The sequence below is a fragment of the Phyllostomus hastatus genome, unplaced genomic scaffold (assembly GCF_019186645.2).
Source record: "Phyllostomus hastatus isolate PE091 unplaced genomic scaffold, TTU_PhHast_1.1 phas_scaffold_501, whole genome shotgun sequence".
NCBI classification, from domain to species: Eukaryota; Metazoa; Chordata; class Mammalia; order Chiroptera; family Phyllostomidae; genus Phyllostomus; species Phyllostomus hastatus.
The window spans coordinates 38,801,256-38,827,869 of NW_025334033.1; the positions used below are offsets into that span (position 1 = coordinate 38,801,256).

At 36.2% G+C, this 26,614-nt stretch overlaps 1 protein-coding gene across 2 annotated transcripts in view; it reads left to right on the top strand.

Moving 5' to 3' along the window:
• ARID4A (AT-rich interaction domain 4A) overlaps positions 1-26,614 on the top strand; it is a 63,753-nt gene that overhangs the window by 28,356 nt on the left and 8,783 nt on the right. For both annotated transcript variants that reach the window (XM_045822737.1, XM_045822738.1), the window contains exons 12-21: positions 5,966-6,038; positions 7,057-7,151; positions 7,305-7,402; positions 10,141-10,372; positions 13,331-13,581; positions 16,454-16,651; positions 20,570-20,654; positions 21,493-21,634; positions 23,141-24,274; positions 24,512-24,616. In XM_045822737.1, coding sequence (XP_045678693.1) covers positions 5,966-6,038; positions 7,057-7,151; positions 7,305-7,402; positions 10,141-10,372; positions 13,331-13,581; positions 16,454-16,651; positions 20,570-20,654; positions 21,493-21,634; positions 23,141-24,274; positions 24,512-24,616 — 2,413 coding nt within the window. The remainder of the gene's footprint in view (positions 1-5,965; positions 6,039-7,056; positions 7,152-7,304; positions 7,403-10,140; positions 10,373-13,330; positions 13,582-16,453; positions 16,652-20,569; positions 20,655-21,492; positions 21,635-23,140; positions 24,275-24,511; positions 24,617-26,614) is intronic.

Sequence of the window (26,614 nt, forward strand, 5' to 3'; positions counted from 1 at the left end):
TTTTTCACTAGAATTTGTGTGTTTTCTGAGTGAATAATCATTCACTTTTGTCATTAATGTATTTGAGAAAGGCGTGTGTATGCTAGCAAGTATTATGCCACAACCACGAACATCCTCCTTCTTATTTTTTCTGTCTATTCTGTGACTCCTGTTGCATTTATATGATCATGAATGTTAGCCCTGGAACTTAATGAATGTGAAAGAACTGAAGTAAAGCTCCTCAGTTCATTTTCACAGACATTATTTTCATTCACATAATAATAGAGTGTTTAACCTAAATGCCAGTTGTTGGTGATAAAATTGTGAGAAAAATAGTGTCATAGAACTTATCGAGCATTTCCAATATGCTGGAACATGAGGACTACAAACATGAATAACTTAACTTAGACTTAAACTAAAAAAAAACATCAGCATTAATCTCTCTCTTTCTCCCTCCCTCTCTCTCTCTCTGCCCCCTCCTTTCTCCTTCAGGGGAGGAATCATCTTTCCATCATCAGGTGGCAAGACTAGTTCAGGCATTGATCCTCCTCTTTGTAGACTGCTATAATAGCTTCCCTTTCCCTTCTATTCCATCAAACTCATTCTTGGCAGAGAACTTTTAAAAACAAATCTGACCTAATTTCTCTTCAGCTCTCTCAGGCCTCATAGCTACTCAGAGTATCCAGTTCTGATTCTCTAGCATATCATCACAAACTCTTTCCTAATCACAGTCTGCCTTTGCCAGCCTCATGTTTATGCTGTTTGCTTCTATCTCCTGGGCTGTCTCCTATTCACATTTGGAGGCTTTCTCTAATATTCCCACCTTCAGTCTATCCCCGGCAGAAGTATTCATCCCTCCTGTATTCTTTTATATATTATAACATTTGCCATATTGCACTGAATTGAATTGTTTTACATTTCAACACCCCCTGTCTGACTCAGAAGGGGAAACGTGGAAGATACCGTGTTTTTTCATTTAATTGCAGTGCTTTTGCATAGTCCCTGACTCATGGTAACCATCAATGGATGTTTCACCTGAGTGAAGATATACTGTGTTTGCTGTGTATAATGTGCACCCTTTTGCCCAAATTTTTAAGGGGAAAGTAAGGGTGTGTGTTATGCTTATGCGTTAAAAATGTAAATCCAGAAAGCAATAACAATATCTGTGTGTTCAAAAATAAATGCTGAAATTCCTTTATAATGCAAAAAAGTATCTAAATATAAATAAATAATTGAATTAAAAAATTAAAATGAAAGATTTTTTTCCTGAAAGTTTGGGCCAAAAATGTGGGTGCACATTATACACAATAGTGCATTATACACAGCAAAATATGGTATAGTTTCCTAAGTTAGAAAATTCATAGTCTAGTAGTGTAGATAGATAGATACACAACTGTCTGTAATACTCAGTGGTATATACTGATGCTAACCAAATTGTAAATTTCTTGAAATAGTCATGCCTCTTCTATATCCTTAACCCCCTTCCCTGCCATTTTACTAGGAGAATAATTACTCTTTATGTGCTCGACTGAATGAATGGAAGAAGGCTCATAAGCAGTCTAGTATACTCCCTTCCTCCCATTATTACAGCTGTCTCCCGCTCTAAAACCCTTGAGAGATGTAGGACCTTCTAACTATCAGTGAGGAGAGACATGCTATAGGTGTGAAGATACCATGAACAGACAAAGTACACAGTAAATATGAGCCCCCCAAACAAAAGCCATGAAGGCCCATTCTTCTAGTTGGAGATCTTTCCTGAAATATACAATCTATTCCAATGTGACTAAAAACACGGCTAATTTCAAAAACAGATTGTAAATCTTGCTAATGGAAAGACATTAAGCAATTTTAATTTTTTGCAGAGACCATCAGGTCAACTTAAAACTTTGTTGATGGCCTCATTTTCTTTGTGTATAGAAAGTAAATTTTATCTCAAGCAGACATTTGTTTATAAGTAAAATTCTTTATTCATTTATATCTTATTTTTATACCTGCTAGTTACACCTAAACTTAAAATTTTATGTCCATAGTTTCTCATGGAACTTAATATACTCTTGGATATCCACTGACTTTTAAATTATATATATTGAAATTACCAATTTTTATGTATAAAACTATATTCTTAATCACTAAGGATTTATTAAATGGTTGATATAATCTTAATAAATACTAAGTCTGCAGCTGACAGTTTCATTTTGCTTACCTGTTTGAAAAGAAACTTTGATTTCAAATCAGTGCCCTTTTAAAAAATTGCCTTTACATATATTGGATAAAATGGTCTCATTTGAATCTGTATGATCATAAATACTAGAAGTAAGTTGTTAGCCTGAGGAGAGAATATTGTGATTATGAGGGCCAAGCAAAGCATAGAGCCAATCTGGCATAAGGTGTTTTTGTTTTTCTTCCCTGTACTGGAAGTCCTTAAAATCAGCTTCTAAAATTGGCTACTGGATTAATTTTTAAATTTTATATTTATTTTTTTAAATACGTTTTATTGATTATGCTATTATAGTTGTCCCATTTTACCCCCCTAATTCTCCTACACCCTGTGCGCCCTCTCCCACCCGCACCCCCCTCTTTAGTTCATGTCCATGGGTCATATATATCAGTTCTTTAGCTTCTACATTTTCCATACTATTCTTGCCCTCCCCTTATTTCCTACCTACAATCTATGCTACTTATTCTCTGTACCTTTTCCCCCTCTCTCCTCCTTCCACTCCCCTGTTGCTAACCCTCCATGTGATCTCCATTTCTGTGGTTCTGTTCCTGTTCTAGTTGTTTGCTTAGTTTATTTTTGTTTTTGTTTTAGGTATGGTTGTTAATAATTGTGAGTTTGCTGTCATTTTACTGTACATGTTTTTTATCTTCTTTTTCTTAGATAAGTCCCTTTAACATTTCATATAATAAAGACTTGGTGATGATGAACTCCTTTAACTTGACCTTATCTGAGAAGCACTTTATCTGCCCTTCCATTCTAAACGAAAGCTTTGCTGGATAGAACAATCTTGGACATAGGTCCTTGCCTTTGGTGACTTTCAGATACTTCTTTCCAGCCCCTTCTTGCCTGTAAGGTCTCTTTTGAGAAATCAGCTGATGGTCTTATGGGAACTCTTTTGTAGGTAATTCTCTCCTTTCCTCTTGCTGCTTTTAAGATTCTCTCCTCTTTAATCTTGGCTAATGTAATTATGACGTGCCTTGGTGTGTTCCTCCTTGGGTCCAACCTCTCTGGGACTCTTTGAGCTTCCTGGACTTCTTAGAAGTCTGTTTCCTTTGCCAGATTGGGGAAGTTCTCCTTCATTATTTTTTCAAACAAGTTTTCAATTTCTTGGTCTTCCTCTTCTCCTTCTGGCACCCCTATGATTCGGATGTTGGAACATTTAAAGGTGTCCTGGAGGTTCCTAAGCCTCTCTTCATCTTTTTGAATTCTTGTTTCTTTATTCTGTTCTCGTTGAATGTTTCTTCCTCCCTTCTGGTCCACACCATTGATTTGAGTCCCAGTTTCCTTCCCATCACTCTTGGTTCTCTATACCTTTATTTCACTTAGCATATCCTTCACTTTTTAATCTAATTTCATCTAATTGGTTGACCATATTCAACCAATTCTCTGAGTATCCTGATCCACCAGTGTTTTGAACTGTGCATCTGATAGGTTGGCTATCTCTTCATCACTTAGTTGTGTTTTTTCTGGAGCTTTGATCTGTTCTTTCATTTGGGCCATTTTCATTTGGGCCATACACCTGTTATGTAGTGAGGGGCAGAGCCTTAGGTATTCACCAGGACGGGGCAACCTACGTCACTGCGTGGTGATGCTGTTTGTGGGGGTGCGGTCAGAGAGGAAGCAGTACTGCTTGCTCCACCCTCTGCCGGCTTTCAGTCACTTCCCCCACTACCCACAATCAAATTGGGCCCTTCTGTTGCTGATTACTGGTAGGTGGGCTTGTGTAGGTTCTAAAACCCTGTGGGTCTCTCCAATGAACTCTCCTGTGAGACTGGGAGGTTTTTTTTTTTCCCCCCGCTTCCGCCTCATCCCCCACAGGTGTTTTCAATCAGAGGTTTGAGGCCTTATTTCCCTGAGCTGGAGCCCTGGGTTGAGCGGTCCGTCTCACTCCCCAGTTGTTCCTTCCGGTTTATCTGCGCACGATTGTCGGACCACCCAGTCCACCAGCCACTGCCTTGCTGTGAGTCCTCCCCGCCTGGCTGCCCATCTCTACCCCTCCTCCCGGTCTGGATGACTGTTTCTTCTTTAACTCCTTGGTTGTTGGACTTCCATACACTTTGATTTTCTGTCAGTTCTGGTTATTTTTTTGTTTTTAAATTTGTTGTTGACCTCCTTTTGGTAGTGTGAGGATACAAAGTGTACCTGCCTATGCCTTCATCTTGACCAGAAGTTCCAGTTTGGGTTTTTTTTGTTTTTTTTTTTTCAATTAAAGTTAATATTCAATATTATTTTGTAGTAGTATCAGGTGTACAGCAGCATAGTTAGACAGTGTTCCCCCAATAAGCAATTATTTTTAATACCCTTGCAAAAACAAGATGTTTTAATTCACATGAAGAAAAAGACTGTCCTCTTTTTGTATAAATGTTTAATTTTTTAAATTATTTTTCAATTACAGTTAACATAATTTTATATTAAAACTGCCATCTGTCAATCTGATGACCCCTATTAACTTTGTAAATTGCTAATTTTTGAGCTGTAGTAGAACTTTTACTTACGTTTTTTATATTTGGTAAAACTGAAACTACTCCAGTGTTATATATCATTCTGAATGAATTTTAAATAAGAATTTTCCCAAATACTAATTTAGAAGTGAAGTAGTGTGTCAGAGAAGGGACTATCTTACTAAAACCCATAGCCAGTTTGTTTGATTAGAGCCAAAACCTTGGCTGTATAAGGAGAAATCATTAGGTTTATATAATTTGTAAAAAGTAACAGATGGGTGTAAGAATAGTTGTTTTTACATGAGTGTTTCCATTAGTTGCCCTACCCCACCCCCAACTAAAATATTAGTTACTTATATAGTTTTCTTTCCTAAGAAAATTTTTATTGTCTTATTTTGGGGGATCACAAAAATCAATTTTTAAGGCTAGGCAAATGAGAAAAGCAGGGGTTGGTAGATCTGGGACAAAATGGAATTTATATGACTCATCTAAAGGCATTTAAATTTTTAAAAAACAGTGTGTGTGCTATATAAGTAATTCTTTGCCGTGTGACTTTGCAGCCTTTGGTTAATGTTTATTCTACAATAGCAAAATTTCAGTGTTTGTATGTGGATTGTTTTTATAATAAATACATTGTACTATATTTTGCTGTGTGTAATGTGCGCCTAAGTTTTTGGCCCAGACTTTCAGGGGAAAAAATCTTTCATTTAAATTTTTTAATTTAAGTTTTTATTTATTTATATTTAGAAATAAAACCTATTATTGTATTCCAGGGTATTATTTTGCATACAGATATCATTATTGCTTTCTAGTTATACTTTTAACACATAAGCTCAAATAGAAAAATTTAAAACATTTATATAGATACAGAATCAGTATCTGTATACCACCCATGTATAATGTGTATCTTTATTTTTCCCTCAAAAATTGGGGCAAAAACATGCGCATTATACATGGCAAAATACAGTAATTACTGTGCTCTTCTATCAGTGTATTTATTCAAACCAATTGGTATTTTAATGGATTAAAAAAATACCAAGAAAGATGAAAACGCTCTCACCTCACTGCTGAGCCTTTTTCTTGGTCTAGTGGTGATAGTGAAGGGTCAGGATTGAATAATAAGTGGGATGAAGAGTGGAGATTGTATATTTTGACAGGTGTATCAAATCAGCTCCATCAAACTATGACTTAAAATCTGGAATTGAATTTTGAGGAAATTTATACTTTCCAGCTTCATTAAAATTTTATCCCCTTACATTGAGTTCAGAAAACAAAAAAGACAATGTATCCCATCCCATTCATGTATTTATATGTTTTACCTCTACAGCCTGAGGAAGAACTTGATCCTGAAGAGAGGGACAACTTCCTCCAACAGCTTTATAAGTTTATGGAAGACAGAGGTACTTTCATGCATTTGCAATAAAAACCATTATTAATACCTATTTTTAGTAGAAATATATAGGAAAATGGTTTTGGTATAACTAAATTAATTTCCCTTAGGAATTATAAAATCAAAACATATTATAATATGTCAGTAATAGAAAATGAACAGTTGTAATGTTAATGTACATACCCATTGATTAACTAATTTTGTCTTTTTGGCAAGTAAACTAGTTTGATCCTTGGTCTCAACAAATTAAGCATAATAGATTAGTTCCTATCTAAATAGAATCAGATTTCTGTTTAGAAGTTAGAAGAAATAAAAGCTTTAAAGTTATAAGAAGTAGAACCTAAGCCCTGGCTGGCGTAGCTCAGTGGATTGAGCGTGGGCTGCGAACCAAAGCATCACAGGTTCGATTCCCAGTCAGGGCACATGCCTGGGTTGCAGGCCTCGGCCCCCAGCAACCGCACATTGATGTTCCCTCCCCCCCCCCAAAAATCAATCAATCAATCTTTAAAAAAAAAAAAGAAGAAGTAGACCTTTATAGATCATCATACTTTTTGAGAGTACATTAGTCCTGGAAAACCTTAAATTGTCCTAGACATTCTGTAGCATTCAGAAATCATCCTTAAGATTACTGTTAACAGTGTTAACATTTGTGATAAAGCAAAGAAAATGGAACCACGGCCTAAATAATGACCCTTTTCATTGCGTGTATTCTTGCCCCAGCTTCTTTATCCCACAGTGTTGTTGGATACACCATGCAGTCCTAAGCTTTAATTTAGTTTCACCCAATTCAGTTGTAGTTAGGTGATTTTATTAGTTGTAGAAGTAAATCTAAGGACCACCACAATGCAGTATAAAGACTATAGAGAATATTTTGTGTTGTCTTACATAGTCGAAGAATTTAAGGTTCCTTAAATATATGCCACTGATTAATAAACTTTGAGAAAATAGAAGTTGATAGCTTTTTTTTTAACTTAGTATTTTCTCATTTGAATAAACATGTTATTTTTCCCCTCTGGTATTAAATATAGGTACTCCAATCAACAAACCACCTGTTTTGGGCTATAAAGATCTCAATCTCTTCAAACTCTTTAGACTGGTTTATCATCAAGGTGGATGTGACAATGTAAGTAAGAAGGTGATGAAAAGTTAAATCATCTAATCTCTCATTGTTGTGTGTACTTTAGGTAATAAATACATTTTCTTAGTGAACATAGAAGATTAGTATAAAGATTATTTCCCTTTGCAAATGTTAACAAATAAAAACTTAATTTTCCAGATTGATAGTGGTGCCGTATGGAAGCAAATTTATATGGACCTTGGCATTCCTATTTTGAATTCAGCTGCTTCCTACAATGTAAAAACTGCTTATAGAAAGTAAGTAGCATATTTTATTTGTTAAAGAATATATATCTACAGGAAATATTTTCCATTGATTTTTGTTAACAAAACATATCAAAGAACATTAAAATTAGAGAGTATATTAAAAGGTGTAGGTTAATACATACTTGTGATTGAAAGTTATTTCAGTGCACCAACTCTGCTGTGCTACATTTCTCATGTTGTCCTAATTTCCTTTTAAAATCAGGGATGCAGGCAGCATTTAAAGTATGAAATGATGATACATGTTATGGAGCTCTATCTTTTGTGTGAACAACCTTTACATCAAAACTAGGATAGCAGCTATGTTCAGTTATATCACAAGCTCAAATTTTTTTAATTCTCACCCGAGGACAGGCTTACTGATGTTAGAGAGAGATGAAGGGAAGGATGGCGAGAAGGAGAAAAATATCCATGTGAGTGAGAAACATTGATTGGTTGCCTTTCATACGTACCCCACTGGGGATCGAACCCACAATCTAGATGTGCCCTGACTGGGAATTGAACCTGAAACCTTTTGGTTTACACGATGATTCTCCAACCGAGCCACATAGATCAGGGTACTAGCTCAGATTTTTTAGGAAGAAATTTTATTTCATGATTAAAATTTGTTTTTTTAAATATATTGTATTGATTATGCTATTATAGTTGTCCCATTTCCCCCCCTTCACTCCTCTCCACCCTGCACACCCTCTCCCATCCACATTCCCCTCCTTTAGTTCATGTCCATGTGTCATACTTGTAAGTTCTTTGGCTTCTACATTTTCCATATATTCTTACCCTCCCACTGTCTATTTTCTCCCTACCATCTATGCTACTTATTCTCTGTACCTTTTCCCCCCTCCCCCACTCCCCTGTTGCTAACCCTCCATGTGATCTCCATTTTTGTGGTTCTGTTCCTGTTCTAGTTGATTGCTTAGTTTGTTTTTGTTTTAGGTGTGGTTAATAATTGTGAGTTTGCTGTCATTTTACTGTACATGTTTTTTTATCTTCTTTTTCTTAGATAAGTCTCTTTAACATTTCATATAATAAGGGCTAGGTGATGATGAACTCCTTTAACTTGACCTTATCTGAGAAGCACTTTATCTGCCCTTCCATTCTAAATGAGAGCTTTGCTGGATAGAGCAATCTGGGACGTAGGTCCTTGCCTTTGGTGACTTCAGATACTTCTTTCCAGCCCCTTCTTGCCTGTAAGGTCTCTTTTGAGAAATCAGCTGATGGTCTTATGGACACTCCTCTGTAGATAACTGTCTCCTTTTCTCTTACTGCTTTTAAAATTCTTTCCTTCTCTTTAATCTTGGCTAATGTAATTATGATGTGCCTTGGTATGTTCCTCCTTGGGTCCAACCTCTTTGGGACTCTCTGAGCTTCCTGGACTTCCTAGAAGTCTGTTTCCTTTGCCAGATTGGGGAAGTTCTCCTTCATTATTTTTTCAAACAAGTTTTCAATTTCTTGGTCTTCCTCTTCTCCTTCTGGCACTCCTATGACTCAGATGTTGGAACATTTAAAGATGTCCTGGAAGTTCCTAAGCCTCTCCTCATCTTTTTGCATTCTTGTTTCTCCTTTCTTTTCCGTTTGGTTGTTTCTTCCTTATTTCTGGTCCACTCCATTTATTTGAGTCCCAGTTTCCTTCCCATCACTATTGGTTCCCTGTACATTTTCTTTTGTTTCACTTAGTGTAACCTTCATTTTTTCATCTAATTTGTGACCAAATTCAACCAATTCTGTGAGCATCCTGATCACTAGTGGTTTGAACTGTGTATCTGATAGCTTGGCTATCTCTTCATCACTTAGTTGTGTTTTTTCTGGAACTTTGATCTGTTCTTTCATTTGGGCCATTTTTTTGTCTTGTCCCACCTATTATGTAGTGAGGGGCAGAGCCTTAGGTATTCACCAGGGTGGGGCAACCCAGTCACTGGGTTGTGATGCTGTATGTGGGGGAGGGGTCCAAGAGAGGGAACAATGGTGCTTGCTCCGCTCTCTGCTGGATTTCAGTCCCTTCCTCAGCTTCCCCCAAGAAAATTGGGCCCTTCTGCTGCTGATTCCTGTGTGAGTGGGTCTGTGTATGTTCTAGGACCCTTGGGTCTCTTCAACGAACTCCTGTGAGGCTGAGAGCCACTCCTGGCACCTCAACCTCCACACGTGTTTTCAGTTGGTGTTTTGAGGCTTTATTTCCCCTAGCTGGGACCCTGGGTTGAGCGGTCTGTCTTGCTCCCCAGTTTCACCTGGTTTATGTGCGCATGAATGTGGGATTGCCCAGGTCTGAAAGCCACCGTGCACACCAAGCCCCTCCACAATCCTATGCCTTGTTGGGTCCGCCTGCTGCTGCCTTGCGTGCCCAGGTCCACCAGCCACCGCGTTTTTTTTTGCCATGACCCAACTCCGCCCCTCCTACAGATCTGGTTGAATGTGTCTACTTTAACTCCTTGTGGTTGTTGGACTTCCACACAGTTCAACTTTCTGTCAGTACTGGTTGTTATTTTGTTTCTAGATTTTTGTTGTCCTTATTTTGGTTGTGCGAGGAGGCACAGCATTTCTATCTATGCCTCCATCTTGGCCAAAAGTCAAAATTTCTGTTTATAATTCTATATAAAACACCAAGAAATTAGTAACATAGAAAAGGTAGTTTAAAAAAGAAAGGATTAAGTTTTACTTTTTTGAAATGTATGTGTTTAATAATAGAGTATTTAAGTGTAAAGATGGATACTTATTAAATAGAAATATTATTTGTTTAGATATCTCTATGGTTTTGAGGAGTACTGCCGTTCTGCAAATATTCAGTTCAGAACTATTCACCACCATGAACCAAAAGTAAAAGAGGAGAAAAAAGACTTGGAAGAATCAATGGAAGAAACTCTAAAACTAGACCAAGAAATGCCTTTAGTAGAAGTAAAGAGTGAACCTGAGGAAAATATTGATTCAAACAGTGAAAGTGAAAGAGAAGAAATAGAATTAAAGTCTCCAAGGGTAAGTAACTGAACTGGTTTTATCTGGTTTATCTTAAGCATTACTTAACATTTTTTATTATGACATTTTCAGATATATATATACAAAAATACTCTGATGAACCTAGTCTATTTCCTAGTATTTAGTTATGTTTTAACCAGGCTATGCTACCTACCTTTCTTTAAATGCATCACATATTATTTCCTCTACCTGAAAAATCATTCCTCCTGTTTATGTTTGTTCAAATCATTCTCTTCTGTGATCAGTCTCAAATATTCATTGCATAGTCCCTCTAATGTCACTCTTCCTATAATAATTTACTTATTTATTCTGTTTACTATACAATATCTTATTTCTTTTACCCTAGCCTGCACTAGAATCACACCTCACAAGGGCAGGGATTAATGCCTATTCTGTTCATTGACTGTTCCCAGACATCTAGAATAGTGACTGACACTATTAGTAAGCACTTCTTAAATAGTAGTTGTGTGAATGAACCTCCTCTTTATTAATGATACCCATGCTCCCAACCAGCTGGGATCTTTTCTTTCTCTGTTATCCCATAACACCCTGCATAGCTCTTATGACAGTTTTTTCATGTTCTCACTTGTTTTATAATGATGTACACACTGGTTTTATCTTTTAACTCTGCTCTCTCTCCATTACTATATAAGTGTTATGTAAGAATTGTCATCCGCTATTTTGATCATTGTGGAATGATGTCTACATAATAGAACTTACCAAATTTTAGGAGAAAGACAATTTATCACACTATCTTCGAAGAAGTTCAGTTACTACCACACACCTTATTTTTCAGTGAAATCATATTCAATGAAAGAGGTGTTTGAAGTCACCTTAAACACTTTTTGAACTGTCCCTTCTGTCATCTAATAAATGATAAATGGCATCTTCTAGTGAATTTTGTGAAACATTCAAATTGGTTTGTCTCTTTTCTTTTTTTAACTTTTAAAAATTGTGGTAAATACACATAACAAAATCGATCATAACCAATATTAAATGCACAGTTCAGTGGCATTCAGTACATTGACATTGCTGTGCAACCACCACTACCACACATTTCCAGAACCTTTTTCACATCGCAAAACTGAAACTGTACCCATTAAAAAATAACTTTCCATCCCTGTCTCCCTTACCTTCTGGCAACTACCATTCAACTTTATGTCGTTATGACAATGACTGCTCTAGATTTCTTATATAAGTAGAATTATACAGTGTTTGTCCTTTTGTGGCTGGCTTATTTCACTTAGCATAATGTCTTCAAATTTCATCCACATCTGTGTCAGAATGTCTCTCCTTTTTCAGACAGAATAATATCCCCATTGTATGTGTGTAGATATCCTTGTGATTACATAAAGACTTTCCTCATCTTAGTAAAACATCTGCATTGTGTTGTCTGAGTCCCAAGTACCATAAATTTACTTTTCTCAAGATTTTCTCCAATTTTTTACAGTTATAAGAAGTGCTGCAATAAATGGTCTTGTAAAAATGTCCTGCTAATGTAGCTGAATATAGAGAGCAGATTTCTAAAAATGGGATTTCTGGAACAAAGATATACAGAACTAAATTTTAATAGATGACACCTGTTATTTATACCACACAAATATTTAAAGAGCGCCTGCTATGTACCAGGCACTGTCTAGATCTGAGGACACAAAAGTAAGCATGAGACAAAAGTCCCTGCCCCCATGGAACTTACAGTTTAGTACTTTGTGATAAGAAAAATAAATTTCTTCTTTTTACTTCTGAAGTTAAACTAATACGTAGTTACAGAAACATTTGTTATACGGAAGTACTAATTGTGTTTTAGTGCTCCCTAACTTGTTGGGTTTTTGTGCTCACTTTACTTCAAGTAGGCCAAAATCCTGCCAGTGTGTGGAGGTTGACTTGAAGGAGAATTTAAGGAATAATTAAATGGCTCACCAGTTTTCCACACAGTTGAGCATGCAGCAAGAGGCTGGGTAAAGCTATAGGGGGCAGAACAGTACACTGTAGGTAGGCTCAGTGAGCTCTCCAGGTACTCAGTTCAAGAAATCAGTTCACTTTTTGGCCATTGATATAATTCAGTACTTTTAAAATGTAGTCACACAGAAATATAATGATAAAATAAATTTTACCTTAGAAAAACAATTAGAGGTCACAAAGCTTTTTTTTTTTTTAAGATTTTATTTATTTTTTAGAGAGGGAAGGGAGGGAGAGAGGGAGAGAGAGAGAAACATCAATGTGCGGTTGCTGAGGGTCATAGCTTGCAACCCAGGCATGTGCCCTGACTGGGAATCGAACCTGCGACACTTGGTTCGCAGTCCGCGCTCAATCCACTGAGCTACGCCAGCCGGGGCCACAGAACTTTTTTAAAGTCCATAATTTTAGGGGGTTGATTTATTACTATTATTATTAACAACTTGTATCATTGACATTTAAATACTGCTTTTAAAACTTGTAGTCAAGAGATACTAAAAGTGAGATAAATAATGTAATGAACAAAGAATATTTTTATTATTTTTTTAAGATTTTTTTAAATTTACTGATCTCAGAGAGAAAGAGAGGAAGGGAGAGAGAAAGAGAAACACGGATTTATTGTTCCAGTTATTTACGCCCGCATTGGTTACTTTTTGTGTGCTCTCTGCCTGGGGCTCAAACCCACAGCCTTCGTGTAGTGGGGCAATGCTTTAACTACCAAGCCAAGGCCAAACATTTTTCTTTTGTAAGTAGTCTGTAGCCAAGGGTCATAGTAGATCTGGACTTAATTAACTAATTTACATGAGGTAGTATTTTACTTTGAAGAGGAAGAGAAAAAAGTACACAAGAGTTGTCACTGTCATGTCTCAAGCCATAGAGACTGGTCATTGCTATGACGGTTTAAGAAAAAGATACATTTTTCTGTCGCTGTCCTCATCCCCCCCCCCACCCTGCCCCCGCTTATACTGATAGCTTTTTTAAAGCTTCTGTCCCCTCTACTAGGGACGAAGGAGAATTGCTCGAGATGCAAATTCTATTAAAAAGGAAATTGAAGAAGAGAAAATAGAAGACAAATTAAAAGATAATGATACAGAAAATAAGGATGTAGATGATGACTATGAAAGTGCAGAGAAAAAAGAAAATGAGCTCCTACTGGGGAGAAAAAATACACCAAAGCAAAAGGAGAAGAAAATTAAAAAGCAGGAGGATTCTGACAAAGACTCAGATGAAGAGGAAGAGAAAAGCCACGAGAGGTACTTTATCTTATATTTGTTTCCAGAAGCACCTGTCTGGGGCACAGCAGCACTCTGTTCCTGCTTAGATATTCAGGTTTGAGGGAATGTTTTCTTATTGGGACTTCCATTCCTCTTGTCTAATGAAGGTGAAACACATTGTGAAGATGATGTGTATCGCCTTTCGGAATTGGAGAATATACTGGTCGCACCATTTTAATAGCACTTGTGCCCTAAACAGTGGCCTCAAAGAAGGCTGCGTCACCCAGTCAAAAGAAAGGTCCTGCAGTTGACAGCAGGGAAGGGAGCTGGAGAAAAATGGAGGAAGTGGACAAGAGGAAACAGCGACAGCAAAAATTCCATTTTAAAAAAGGTACAATGTGGGAAAGCTAACAAACACATGGGTGCACAGTACTAGCAGATGTTTCTGTGTGTTAGCTTTATCTAAGACATTTTTCTTTTTCAAGTTACTGTATTAGATTAAGTGGCATGCACCCCTGATTCTTGTTTGGAAAATACGTTCTTGCCCCACATCACACCAAGAAATTTCAGCTTTTTAATGTCCATCCTGTTTGCTGTTTAGTGAAAACTGTATTTTTTTTTCCGTGTATTATATACATGTTTGGACTGAATTGACTTAAAAATAACCAATTAGGCAGTCCAGCTAGATCAAAGTAATATCCAACAGTGTTTAGTTGGCCATTTCTGTGTTGTCAAATAGATTTACTAATTTTTACATACTACTAAGAAATGAATTTTAATTCAGCAATAAGAGCATAACACACTTGTAATGTAAGCTCACCTCCATAGTTATTTTTTCAGTTATGTTATATAATGCTAAGTTTTCTAGAAATTTGAGTTGTTGAGCAAAGTTTGGGAAAAGTGGCCTGCATTCAACTAGCAGCTTACATCCATCTGAAAGTTAACTATTGACAGAATATTTAGAAAAATAAGAATGATTGGTGAGTGGGAGAGGTAAATTTTATGGTTCAATAAAAGTAAGTATGGGAGCTATCACAATTATATGTGAATTAGATTAGTTGAACAAAGAAAGTTCTGTAGTAAAATATAATTAAGATAGGAAAAGTGGGAGAAAATAATTGGAGTTAAGTATAATGATATTTCAAATACTTGAACAATAAATCTAATCAAAGATGAACCACTTTAAAAGTAGGGCTTAATTATAGTTTGAAGTTTTGTTAATAATAAACATCAAAATATATAATATGTAATATCTAAAAGTTACAATATAGAATATGTGGGGTTTTTAGAAAAGATTTTATTTCTGTATTTTTGAGAGAGTGGGGAAGGGAGAGAAACACTGATGTGTGAGAGATTGGTTGCCTCCCTCACACCCCCAACTGGGGACCTAGTCTGCAGCCCAGGCATGTGCCGTAACCAAGAATCAAACCAGTGACCTTTCAGTTTGTGGAATGACAACCACCCACTGAGCCACACTAGTCAGGGCAAATATGTGTTTTTTAAAACCTTTATAATTGATGTATAAATGGAGCAAATATTTTAGAGAAAAAGAGACATGTGAAGAACAGTAGTCCCTTTTTATTAAATAAAAATTGGATATGTAGACAAATATAGTCTGTATTCTCATTCTATAGCAGAAATGGAAATGGGAGATATTTCTATCTATAGAAATTTCTTTTAAGTAGTTTCTTAGTGTTTTGAAATTACTCTATCAGCATATAATTGGAAGGTACCCACCTTGGAGAAAAAAACATTCCCAAGGCAAATGGGTTGTCAAAGCTTTTCATGTCTGGTCCCCTAGTGGTTCCCAGAATAATGTCCTATGTTTATTATAGATCACAATGCTTCCTCTGAAGCAATTTTTTAGTCCTCACCTGATAACTTGCTTATTGATTGTAGAGAGACGAGAAGGGAGGGAGGGAGGGAGAGATGGAGAGAAACAGTGATGTGACAGAAACATCAGTGGGTTGCCTCTCGTTGCCCCCAGACCAGACTCTCAACCTAAGCATGTGCCCTGACTGGGAATCAAACCCTCAACCTTTCAATTTATGGCATGATGCTCCAACCAAGTGAGCCTCACTGCCCAGGGCCCTTTAAGTGTTCAGTACTCTTGTAACAGTAGAATGGCCTTTGATGCAAATCTCTCCTGAATCCATGCAGGGTTAACACAGTATGTTCATTTGTAAAAATATTAAAAATACAATTGGACCACCCAATGTGAATTTCCTTATAACTGATTATCAGAACAAAGAAAACTAATGGGAGATGAGTAAAAACAAATCAATATAAGATACACAAAGCTTTTCTCTTGGTGCTCTCCCACAGTTTAACAAGTGACCTGATACTGAAATATTGTTTCTTTGTTAGGATGGGGAAACCTTTAAAATATAAACTAGTTTAAAAGATATGATTACACAGGTAGATAGCTCTTGTTCATTATTTTATCCATCAAAAAGTAGTTTTCTAAGAACCATTCTAAATCGAGTAGAAAGTAGTAATAATGTAGATGTAAGACTATTTAGTTGCAGGTTACAAACTCTTGAGATAATTTTTGCATGTAAGGTGACACTTGAGTAAGAATTCTAAAGACTTTTTCATAGCATATGGTTCTCATTTTGTTTTAACAAAAGTGATTTATTTGACTCCACATCATCATTAACTGATTTTTGACTGGCCTTTAAGAAGTCTGGATGTACTTCTGGTAAAGTGTACCTTTATATAATAAATATATTCTGTAGTAAGTAGTCCATAAAAATCTTCTCCTTCTCCTCCTTCTTCTCCTCCTCCACTGACATGCTATTAAGGTAATCCTTAGGTTGTGACTATTCTACATGTTGGATTCTTTTTGCATATATTAGTTTATTCTCCATTAAGTTATTAGTAGCATTATCAATGTTATAACTTACTGCAGGGAAGAAACTGAAACCAAATGTGACTCCGAAGGGGAGGAAGATGAGGAAGACATGGAACCCTGCCTAACAGGAACCAAAGTGAAAGTGAAATATGGACGAGGGAAGACACAGAAAATCTATGAAGCCAGTATTAAAAGCACTGAAATTGATGATGGAGAAGTTTTATATTTGGTACATTACTATGGATGGAATGTCAGGTAAGCAAGAAATGTGTTTTCTTTCCATTGAAATTTCTCTCAGTGGTTCAAAAAGATACAATTAATGTTGTGAAGAACTAAAGCAAATGGTATATGTGTATTTACAAAGCACACCTTGTATCCTAATTTTCTAAGACTTCCAATGTTCCCAGTTATACTAGTTGTGTCAATACTTACAGCCAAAAGTCACCTGGATCATGCCTGTAGTTTAACTAGTTTAACAAGTTGGATTTATTACTCATTTGCAGTGAGGGAGAGTGTACAGCGTGGAAGACTGTAGGGTGATTCAGTAAGAGAGTGTTAAACAATCGGTTAAAGCCCAGGCACCAGCTTTGGGAACAGTCATAGCCCAGGATTCTGTGAGAATATCCTACAGGACATGGACAAAGAGCCAGGACCATAGCTACCAACAGTGCAAGTGTTTTTTTGTTTGTTTGTTTTTTGTTTTGTTTTTTTGTTGGTTTTTTTTTGTCTGTTACTTTTATTAGAAATCAAAACTATGTTAAGCATTGTAATAACTCTAAATTTATTAATAAAAAAGAATGTTAGAAAGGACTTAGATGTGAGCATCTGTTAGGTGATTCGGGGGAGGGTTTAAGGGCTTTGCTGTAGATTGAATGCTGTCAAGATGTAGGGTTAATTCAATGATTGGTTATCTTAATAAAAGTTATCTACAAGGAAAGAATACTAGACCAGTGTTAATGCTGTAAATTGGTAAAGAAGCTGCAGTCAGGAAAGAAAGATGTTTGGTCATACTTGTGATTTGGACCAGGTTCCTGTTTTTTGTTTGTTTATACTTGATTAGGGAGTGGTTTTGTTGTCTTGGTACATCTTGGTCACATTGCAAGAATTGTCTGATGCTCTGTGAAATGGTTCATGTTCAAAAGAAGACAACAACCTAGATGTGACGTCACGTCACCTCTTTAGCAAAACTAGGTCCCTCCCAACATAACTAGGCTAGTTACTGAATGTCAGGGACTATTTTTCTCTTTTTTTAGAAAGTCTTGTGTGTGTAATGCCTCTGCTTGCCCTGTGTTTGGAGCCAGAGTCCTCCAAGGTTTCCCTGCATACTTAAGTGTAGTCTGTTATACCTGGATTCCTTCGTCTCTAAATTGGGGAAGAAAAAGTACCTATTTTGTAGAGCTGTTTTGAGAAATAGTAGTAATACCTACATTAACATGCAAAGTGCTTAGAACAATGCCTGGCACTTAGTAAGTGCTCAGGTAAATGTTAACTGTTTTTTGTTTTGTTTTTTAAAGATTTTATTTATTTTTAGAGGGAAATGGAGGAAGAAAGGGAGAGAAATATCAATGTGTGCTTGCCTCTCACACGTCCCCAACTGGGGACCTGGCCCGTAACCCAGGCACATGCCCTGATGGGCAATTGTACTGGCAACCATTTGGTTTGCAGGGCTGTGCTTGTTTGTTTGTTTAAGTGAGGGACAGTTAGGTGTCTTTCATCTCACATCATTTTAAAAGAGTTTGACTTTATCACATATAAAAGATTTTAGAAGTATGGGGGTTTTGCATATAAACCTTTAACTTTTTTTTTTCTCAAACCAGTCCATGCCCTTCATATTTCACATTTCTGCCAACATTAGAAACAAACTTAATCTGTCTCGCTGTTTTTTTATATATATACACATGTTGTTGAGTTCAAGGGGGAAGGACTACTTTTACCAACTTTGAGTAACTATCTTCACAGCTACGGTATATTAGAATCTTCTTTTTTCTTTAGGTTCTGTTCCATTCACAGTCATCCATTCTCACTTGTTAGTGTGCGTCTGTTCCTCTGTTCTGCTTTCTAGACTTCTCTCTTGCTGTCATCCCTCTTTCTCATCTGTTTAATGTTTTACTCTATGACTCTTCTCAGTAGTCATTTTATCATACGCTCACATTTTTCCTAACTAGCTAAGCTCCTAAACATTTATTTAACTGGTTACTCACATGGTTCATGGTATTTTGTTGTATCTCCATACTCCTAAAGGCTGGTATAATTCTTACCTGCTCATTGACATTGAGCCACTGTAGTTCATAGAGAATCTAGTTGAATATCTAACTCAGGGTTGCATGTAAAACTGTGAGGGAAGTCCTGCTCTTCAGTTGAGAAATCTTCGGACCACCCTTGGTTGGCAGTATTAATGCTGGGAGTGCCTAGGTGACATACCATGGTGACCAGGACTAGTATAGTCCAGATCAAACTTGTGCTGCTTCCTTCCTCACCATTTATGTTTGTTTGTTTGTTTGTTTGTTTGTTTGTTTGTTTGTTTGTTTGTTTCTGGGCTTGTGCTTCTTGGTTGTCTGATATGTCTTATGGAATTTTGGAATTGGGCGGGGGTTACTCTCCTAGTAACAGAGTTCCTTTGTTAGCCCTGGGGTGAATATATAATAACCCTGTTATTGCATTTACCAGACTAACTTGGTTTTACCGTATGTCTGTCTGTCACACCAGACTGCAAGTTGCATGAGAGCAAGGGCCTGCCTTGTCTTCTCTGTTATTCTGTCTATACTTCTGCATCCTAGATAGGCCCTCAGTAAATGTCCAAATGAATGAATACTTCTAAATATATTCAGAATGTCCAGATACTTAGCCTGGTAAAACAAAGATATTGGATTGATTCGGGAGGAGATACTTTTGAGATTTTCAAACCATAGTATAAGTAATCATGGTACCATGTCAAATAAAACTTGTGGGTATTGGAACCATGTCCTTGCTTTGCATATTTTCGTGGTAACTAGGTTACAAAATAAGGGTATGGTTTCCACTCACATGATGCAAAGCAAGTTCAAAGCAAGGACTGCCTATAGTCTTTTGCTTAAATGTTCAGATTTTAGATTCTGATAGAGCTCTCCAAATACTTGGATATTTACATAATGAAGAACTGTTTTATTTAGTTCTAAAAGTTTAATTTCTTATTTGCCCCTGATTAGTAACTTGGGCTGAATATATTGAAATTGAAAAGTGATGTCAATAGCCCTGGCAGGGTGGTTCAGTTGTTTGGCGCATCCTCACATGCACCAGAAGGTTGCAGGTTCTATCCTCAGTTAAGGCACATACCTAGGTTGTGGGTTTGACCCCCGGTTGGGGCATGTATGGGAAACAACCAGTTGATGTTTCTAACATCATACATCTCTCTCAAAAAAAAAAAAAAAATCAGTAAATGTATCCTCAGGCAATGTTTCTCTCTTAATTGATGTTTCTCTCACTTTTTTTCTCTCTACCTACCTTCCCCTCTCTGTAAAATCAATAAACATATCCTCAGGTGCAGATTTTTTTTAAAAAAGAAAAGTGATGTCAATGTTTTGGAAAAAGGTATAGGGGATATGAGGAGTTTTCAACTTGATCTAAACAGAATAAACTTAGATAAAGAAAATGAAATGTCTCTAAAAATGTCAGAGTCTTGTTGGTGATATAGTTCAGAATAAAATATTACTAGAAGTACTAGAGGTTAGAGAATTCTGTGAGGAAGAGAGTTGAAAAGGACTTCATAAAATACATTGGGAACTGATCATATTACAAGTTTGAATTTACCTGACTTCTCTTTAGATTATTTGGTAAATGAAATGATTGCCAGCGCAGAATCATTTTACTTCATTATGTTCAAATCTGTGAGAGTTGTAGAAAACAAAGCAGTTCAAATGGTCTTGAATCTGTTTAGAATTTGCTTACCTAGCTCTCCCTTTAAGCCTGTTTGCCCTAAGAAATTGTCTTGTTTTGCTTTATCGGTGGCAGGTATACAAAGCTCCTCATTAGTACAGTGGCTGGCACTTGTTACCAACAAATCAGCCCCTGTGCCCTTCACATTTCTGCCAATACTAGAAACAAGCTCTTTAGTTTATGCCACTCTTGTTTTTATTTGATGAATACATTTCAAATAAGGTATTATTGTGAATATTTAAATATATTTTTTATTTTAAGGTATGATGAATGGGTGAAGGCTGACAGGATAATCTGGCCTTTGGACAAAGGTGGACCAAAGAAAAAACAGAAGAAAAAAGCTAAAGTATGTTCACAGATTTATATCGTTTATGATAGATCCAGGAATTATTCATATTGTATGTTTTCTAAATCTTGTTTCACTATGATAATCATATTGATTCTTTTAAGGTAATTGTGGTTTTCTCTCTTATAAACCAGAAGCTTAAAAAAAGTGAAAAAATGTAAACACATTAACTCATTGTTTCAAGAAAGATAAAAACCAGTGATTCCTGGGACATAGGCTTTAAACCGATATGCCTATAGCGGCTGTAGTGTAGACAAAGGGGAAGTAGGACTGATCGGGACCAACACGAGGACATGTTCTCATCTAGGGAGGATGGGACTAAACACTGTTGTGGGGTGCAATCAGGGCTGCCAGATTTTAGGATTTTTCAACACGGCATTTTTTTTTTTAATGTGAAATCTGATTTTTATGTGTTGGAATCTAATACTAAATTTTAAAACACATACCTGCTGGCCCTCTTTATCCTCATCCTCACCCTCGGTTTTCAGCCTTTGCTGTAGAGAGTCGCTTAATGTTTTGTCTATTTATGGTAGATATCTTTCTTTTCTTCAGGGAATAGTAAGGGGAGGCAGTGCTAAGTAGTTGCATAGCTTTATAATGCCCTGACTCTGACCTTCACAATTACGATCGCAGTATTGCATAGTGTAGACCATCATATTGATTGATATAAGTAAAAAATGTCAACAAACTATTTGTTTATAATTTTTCTGTAAGCACAGATTAGCAATTGATATATAAAATACATTTTTTGACTTCTAGTTTTCCTTGGAGAAGTAGAATGTCGATTTTTCTTTTAAGGAATGCGCTTCTCTCATATATATATTTTGTTGTTATCTAGAATAAAGAAGACAGTGAAAAAGATGAAAAGAGGGATGAAGAGAGGCAGAAGTCAAAACGGGGACGACCTCCTTTAAGATCTACCCTTTCATCAAACATGCCATATGGTTTGTCTAAGACTCCAAACAGTGAAGGAAAATCAGGTACCAGAAGTGCTCACAGCAGTATGGCAGACAGCTCACCATTGTCAAATAGAATGGAAGGTGCACAATTTTGAGGATCACTGATTTTTTAAAAAACAACATAAATAATAAAACATCAGTTGTGTGAGACTTGTAGAAAGTTATCTTAAAACTTAGTGATGTTTTACTTTAATTTAGAATACCTTTTTTGGTCAATATCATAGAAATACTCTATTTTAAGTAGAGGATGGGTTGACAGGCCGTGCATCTAACTGTGTGCTGCACTGTCCTTCAAAGCATGCACCAGTGTCTCCTGTAATTCAGTGCTGTCCCGTAGGATATTTCAGCAAAGCTGAGACTGTGTTTCTCAGAGAGAGCAAAAACTAATGTGGTATGGAAATGTTTCATGATGAGTACAGGTGAACATATTTTATTCTGCTTTTACTCACTTTTTGCCACTTTTCTATCTTTGTATTTTTTCCATGTAATTTAAGAAACGTTAAATAGTTGCCTTAGCCTTATAAAAATTTTCCTTCCTTCTAGGAAAAAAGTTATTTTGAATGTACAGGATTGCTATTCGTCCATAGGATGTTTGCTTGTATGCAAATTACAAAAGGGCATTCTTCTTCCTCTTTACTGCCATCTGCTGGAAGGTTGCCATATTACATAATTGCAAGATACCCACAAAGTGAAAGATGCTCTCTTGCACGCTATACCCTTGTGCAGTGTACCACCTACAAAACTATATATATTTAGTCTTGCTAAACTAAAGGAGTTCTTTTTTTAACCCAAGAACAAATGAATTCTAAATTCTGTATGTGTTAAAATCACAAAAACTATGTACCTTTTCATTTACAAAATACCTTTAAGTAAGTTTGCTCTTTTGAACTTACTTAAAATGTAAGCAGCATGTGAGCCAAATTTTTATATTTTATAGCTCCTATACAGTTTTAAAACTCTACTTGATTTTAATTTAAAAATTATCTGACTAAAGTGAAAGATTTATTTTGCAAAATGGTAGATAGCCTATACTTTCATGTCTCTTAATCAGAAGAGTATTTAAAGTTTTGAGAATTCAAATTGCTCCTTTTGTATATCCTTTCCAGAATTATTTTAAGTAGAATGTCAGATTCCTTTCTAAGGACACAAAAGGGCCATCACATGTATTAATCACTACCTACTAGATCTCAGATCAAACCACTTTACAATGTCATATCTCAGTACTAGTCCTTTGCTTTTCTAAGAAGTATCATAGCCTAAATATGATACTAGTGAAAATTGCAAAATAACTCTTTTACAGAATTTTGATAGTAATACTTCCTATGTAATGTATTCTTACATGGAGTTTAATTTGAAATCTTCTTCCCCACACATTTTTGGCTCAAGGGTATGATTTATTTTATATCAAAAACTTCTATAGAGAGGTATTCAAGGTTCACAATTAAGAGTTTTGTGTTTGGCAGAATTTTTATTGTAAAATTACATTGGTAATTAAGATAGAAACCTGTGTAACATTTCCTCTTGCAGACTCTTGTTCATCTGATAGTGATACAGAAGACCTTTTAGAAAAGAATTTGATGAATGAAGAACTTTCTCCTGATATTAAAGAAGAACTAGAAAAAAACAAAAATTTAAATGATAAACTAGATGAAGAAAATCCAAAGATTGCTGCACATATATTAAAAGAAAATGAAAGGACTCAAATGCAGCCTCTAGAGACCTTGAAGTTAGATGTTGGAGAGAATGAACAAATAGTACAGATTTTTGGAAATAAAGTAGAACAAGTAGAAGACATTAAGAAAGAGGCAGAAAAATCCCCTAAAGGAAAGGGAAGACGAAGCAAGACAAAAGATCTTTCTTTAGAAATTATAAAGATTTCTTCATTTAGCCAAGATGAAGCAGGAAGTGAACCTCGTATAGAAACTCACAGTCTAGAATTTCCTTCATTAGACAATAAAAACTTTTCTTCTGCTACTGAAAATGAAATCGACCAATGTGGAAAAGAAAAAAAGTTGAAACGGAAAATACTGGGACAATCATCACCAGAGAAAAAAATGAGAATTGAGAATGGAGTGGAAATGACAAATAGCATATCTCAAGAAAGGACCAGTGATTGTATTGTATCTGAGGGAGTGAAAAACTTAAATTTTGAACAACATTTTGAAACAGAAAATGAAGGAATGCCATCATTAATAGCAGAGTCAAACCAGTGCATTCAAGAACTGACTAGTGAGAAGTCTGATAGTCCAGCTGAAGAAACTGTAAATACTCCACTGAAAGAAGAAGAAGATGCAATGCCTCTGATTGGGCCTGAAACCTTGGTTTGCCATGAAGTAGATTTGGATGATTTGGATGAAAAGGACAAGACCAGTATTGAGGATGCAGTAGTGGAAAGCTCTGAATCTAACTCTCTTGTTTCTATTCCACCTGCCCTACCTCCTGTAGTACAGCATAACTTTTCAGTAGCTTCACCACTTACTCTCAGTCAAGATGAGTCTCGAAGTATAAAAAGTGAGAGTGACATAACCATTGAAGTTGATAGTATTGCTGAAGAATCTCAAGAAGGCCTCTGTGAGAGGGAATCAGCAAATGGATTTGAAGCCAGCGTTGCCTCTGGTACCTGTAGTATAATTGTTCAAGAAAGAGAGATCAGAGAGAAGGGTAAGGACTTTATAGGGAGAAAATTAGACTTTATATTAAAACCAAAAATTAGTAAATGAACTTTTGATCTGTACTTTTTCCTCCTCCTTTCCTTCCTTTCCTTTTTTCTACCTTTCCTTCCTCTCTCTATTCCCTCTTCCCCCACCTGTTTAAAAATGTATATATAGAAATTTATGTAGACAGGTGAATAAATATACTTGCTATTGACTTTTCAAGATCTCTCTCTTCCCCCTTCAGGTCAGAAAAGACCAAGTGATGGAAATGGTGGATTATTGGCAAAAAAGCAAAAGCGTATCCCAAAGCGAACAAGTGCTGTAGCCAAAAATGAAAAAAATGGAACAGGTTGGTGCTTTTCAATGCTGGTTTTAGTACACTGTTAATATTTTCAGCAGTTTGTTGACTTGATCATTTGGGTCAGTTTAAAAATAAACTTGGTTTATTGTGTTCTGAAATAGCAGTTTTTCCATTAATTTTTAATCTGAAGTTCTTGTCAGTTTTATTTAGAGTTGGAATAGCTGTGATTATTTTTATGCGTATTTTTTATGTAAAGTAGTTTAATATTATAGGAACATATGTGGGAAACTTGAATGAAAGAAAAACAACATTTGTTGTAATGGTGCAAGCAGATTAAGTTTACATTTCTGAATGGAATGTTTTTCTTTAATCTAGAAAAGCTGACTCCTAAGTGATATGGTAATTTTAAAACATGGAGAAGTAAAATTTTTATTTTAAAAAGTAAACTGATATGAATAGATTACATAAAAAACAGACTTCTGTACAATAAGGAATAAAATTAAGTCATAGAATATAGTAGAAATAAACATGGTTGATTTTGACAAATTAAACTTTTACCTTCAAAACCTGCCTTTATACAAGTCTGAAAGTGAAATTCTAGGTTATAGTGTAGATGAAGTACCAAAGAGGGAGCATATAATTTATATAAGATAAAAGGCATTTCAGGTTTTCAGTAGCCATTATATGGCTGAACAGTACAGGACTAGATACTGAGAAAAAGTAATGGGAGATGAGACTAGAAAAGTAGCAGGAAGTACAAAGGGAAAATGAATAACCTTACAGTGGATAAGACTGGTGGGCACCACCTTAGATGACCAAAGTGACCACCACTAATAATGGGACAAATTGAAATCATGTAACACCTGACAGGATGCAATATAAACATAGTAGTACATCATCACTGATTTCCTCACAAAGATGCATAACCTGAATATAATCATTAGAAACCATTAACAAATTCAAACTGAAGAATATTCTATAAAATAACTGGCCTGCAATTTAAAAATTTGTCAAGGTAATGAAAATCAAAGAAAGAAGAACTGTTCCAGATTGAAGGAGACTTAAGAGATGTGACACCTAAATGCAGTATATGATTCTCACCTGGATCCTATTGCTGTAAAAGGACATTATCAGGTCAAATAGAGAAACATGCATGGGATCTGAGGATTAGATGATGGTAATATATTTGTGTTAACTTCCTGGTTTTGATGGTTGTATTATGGTTCTGTAGGAGTACAGTGGTTTTACAAACAGATATCCACAAATTTGTTGATATTCTTCCCTTGAAGAGACAAACCCTAATTCCCTTCCCTTTAGTGGGGGGCTGAATTTAGTAACTTACTTCTAACAAAGTGGAAGTGATAGAACATGATTTTAGAGAATAAGTCATAAAAGGCACTGCAGATTCCTGCATGTTCATCCTTGGATGAACTTCATCGGGGAGAAGTTAGCTGTCTGTTGTGAGAACACTCAATCAGGCTACGAAGAGGCCCATGTTGTGAGGAACTGAGCATATCCTACCAACAGTGAGCAAGAAACTGAGACCTTCTGACCACAGACACATGAGTAAGTCACCTTGGAAGCATGTCCTCCAGCTCTAGTCAAGTCTTCAGAGACCACAGCCTCAACTAACAGCTTGGCTGCAGTCTCACAAGATATCCTAAGCCAGACCACACAGACAAGCTGCTCCCAGATTCCAACCCTCAGAAACTGTGTGAGCTATTAAGAATTCTGGCCAAGATGGAGGCGTAGGTAGACACACTTTGCCTCCTCACACAACCAAAAGAACAACAAATTTAAAAACAAAAAATAACCAGAATGACCAGAAAATCAAGCTGTATGGAAGTCCGACAACCAAGGAGCTAAAAAAGAAACATTCATTCAGACTGATAGGAGGAGCAGAGATGGGCATCTGGGGCAGAGAGGACATGTGGCAAGGCAGTGGCTGGCATACCGGCAATCCCATATTTGCATGTAGATAAACCAGGAGGAATAATTGGGGAGCAAGAGAGCCACACAACGCAGGGTTCCAGCATGGGACAAGAG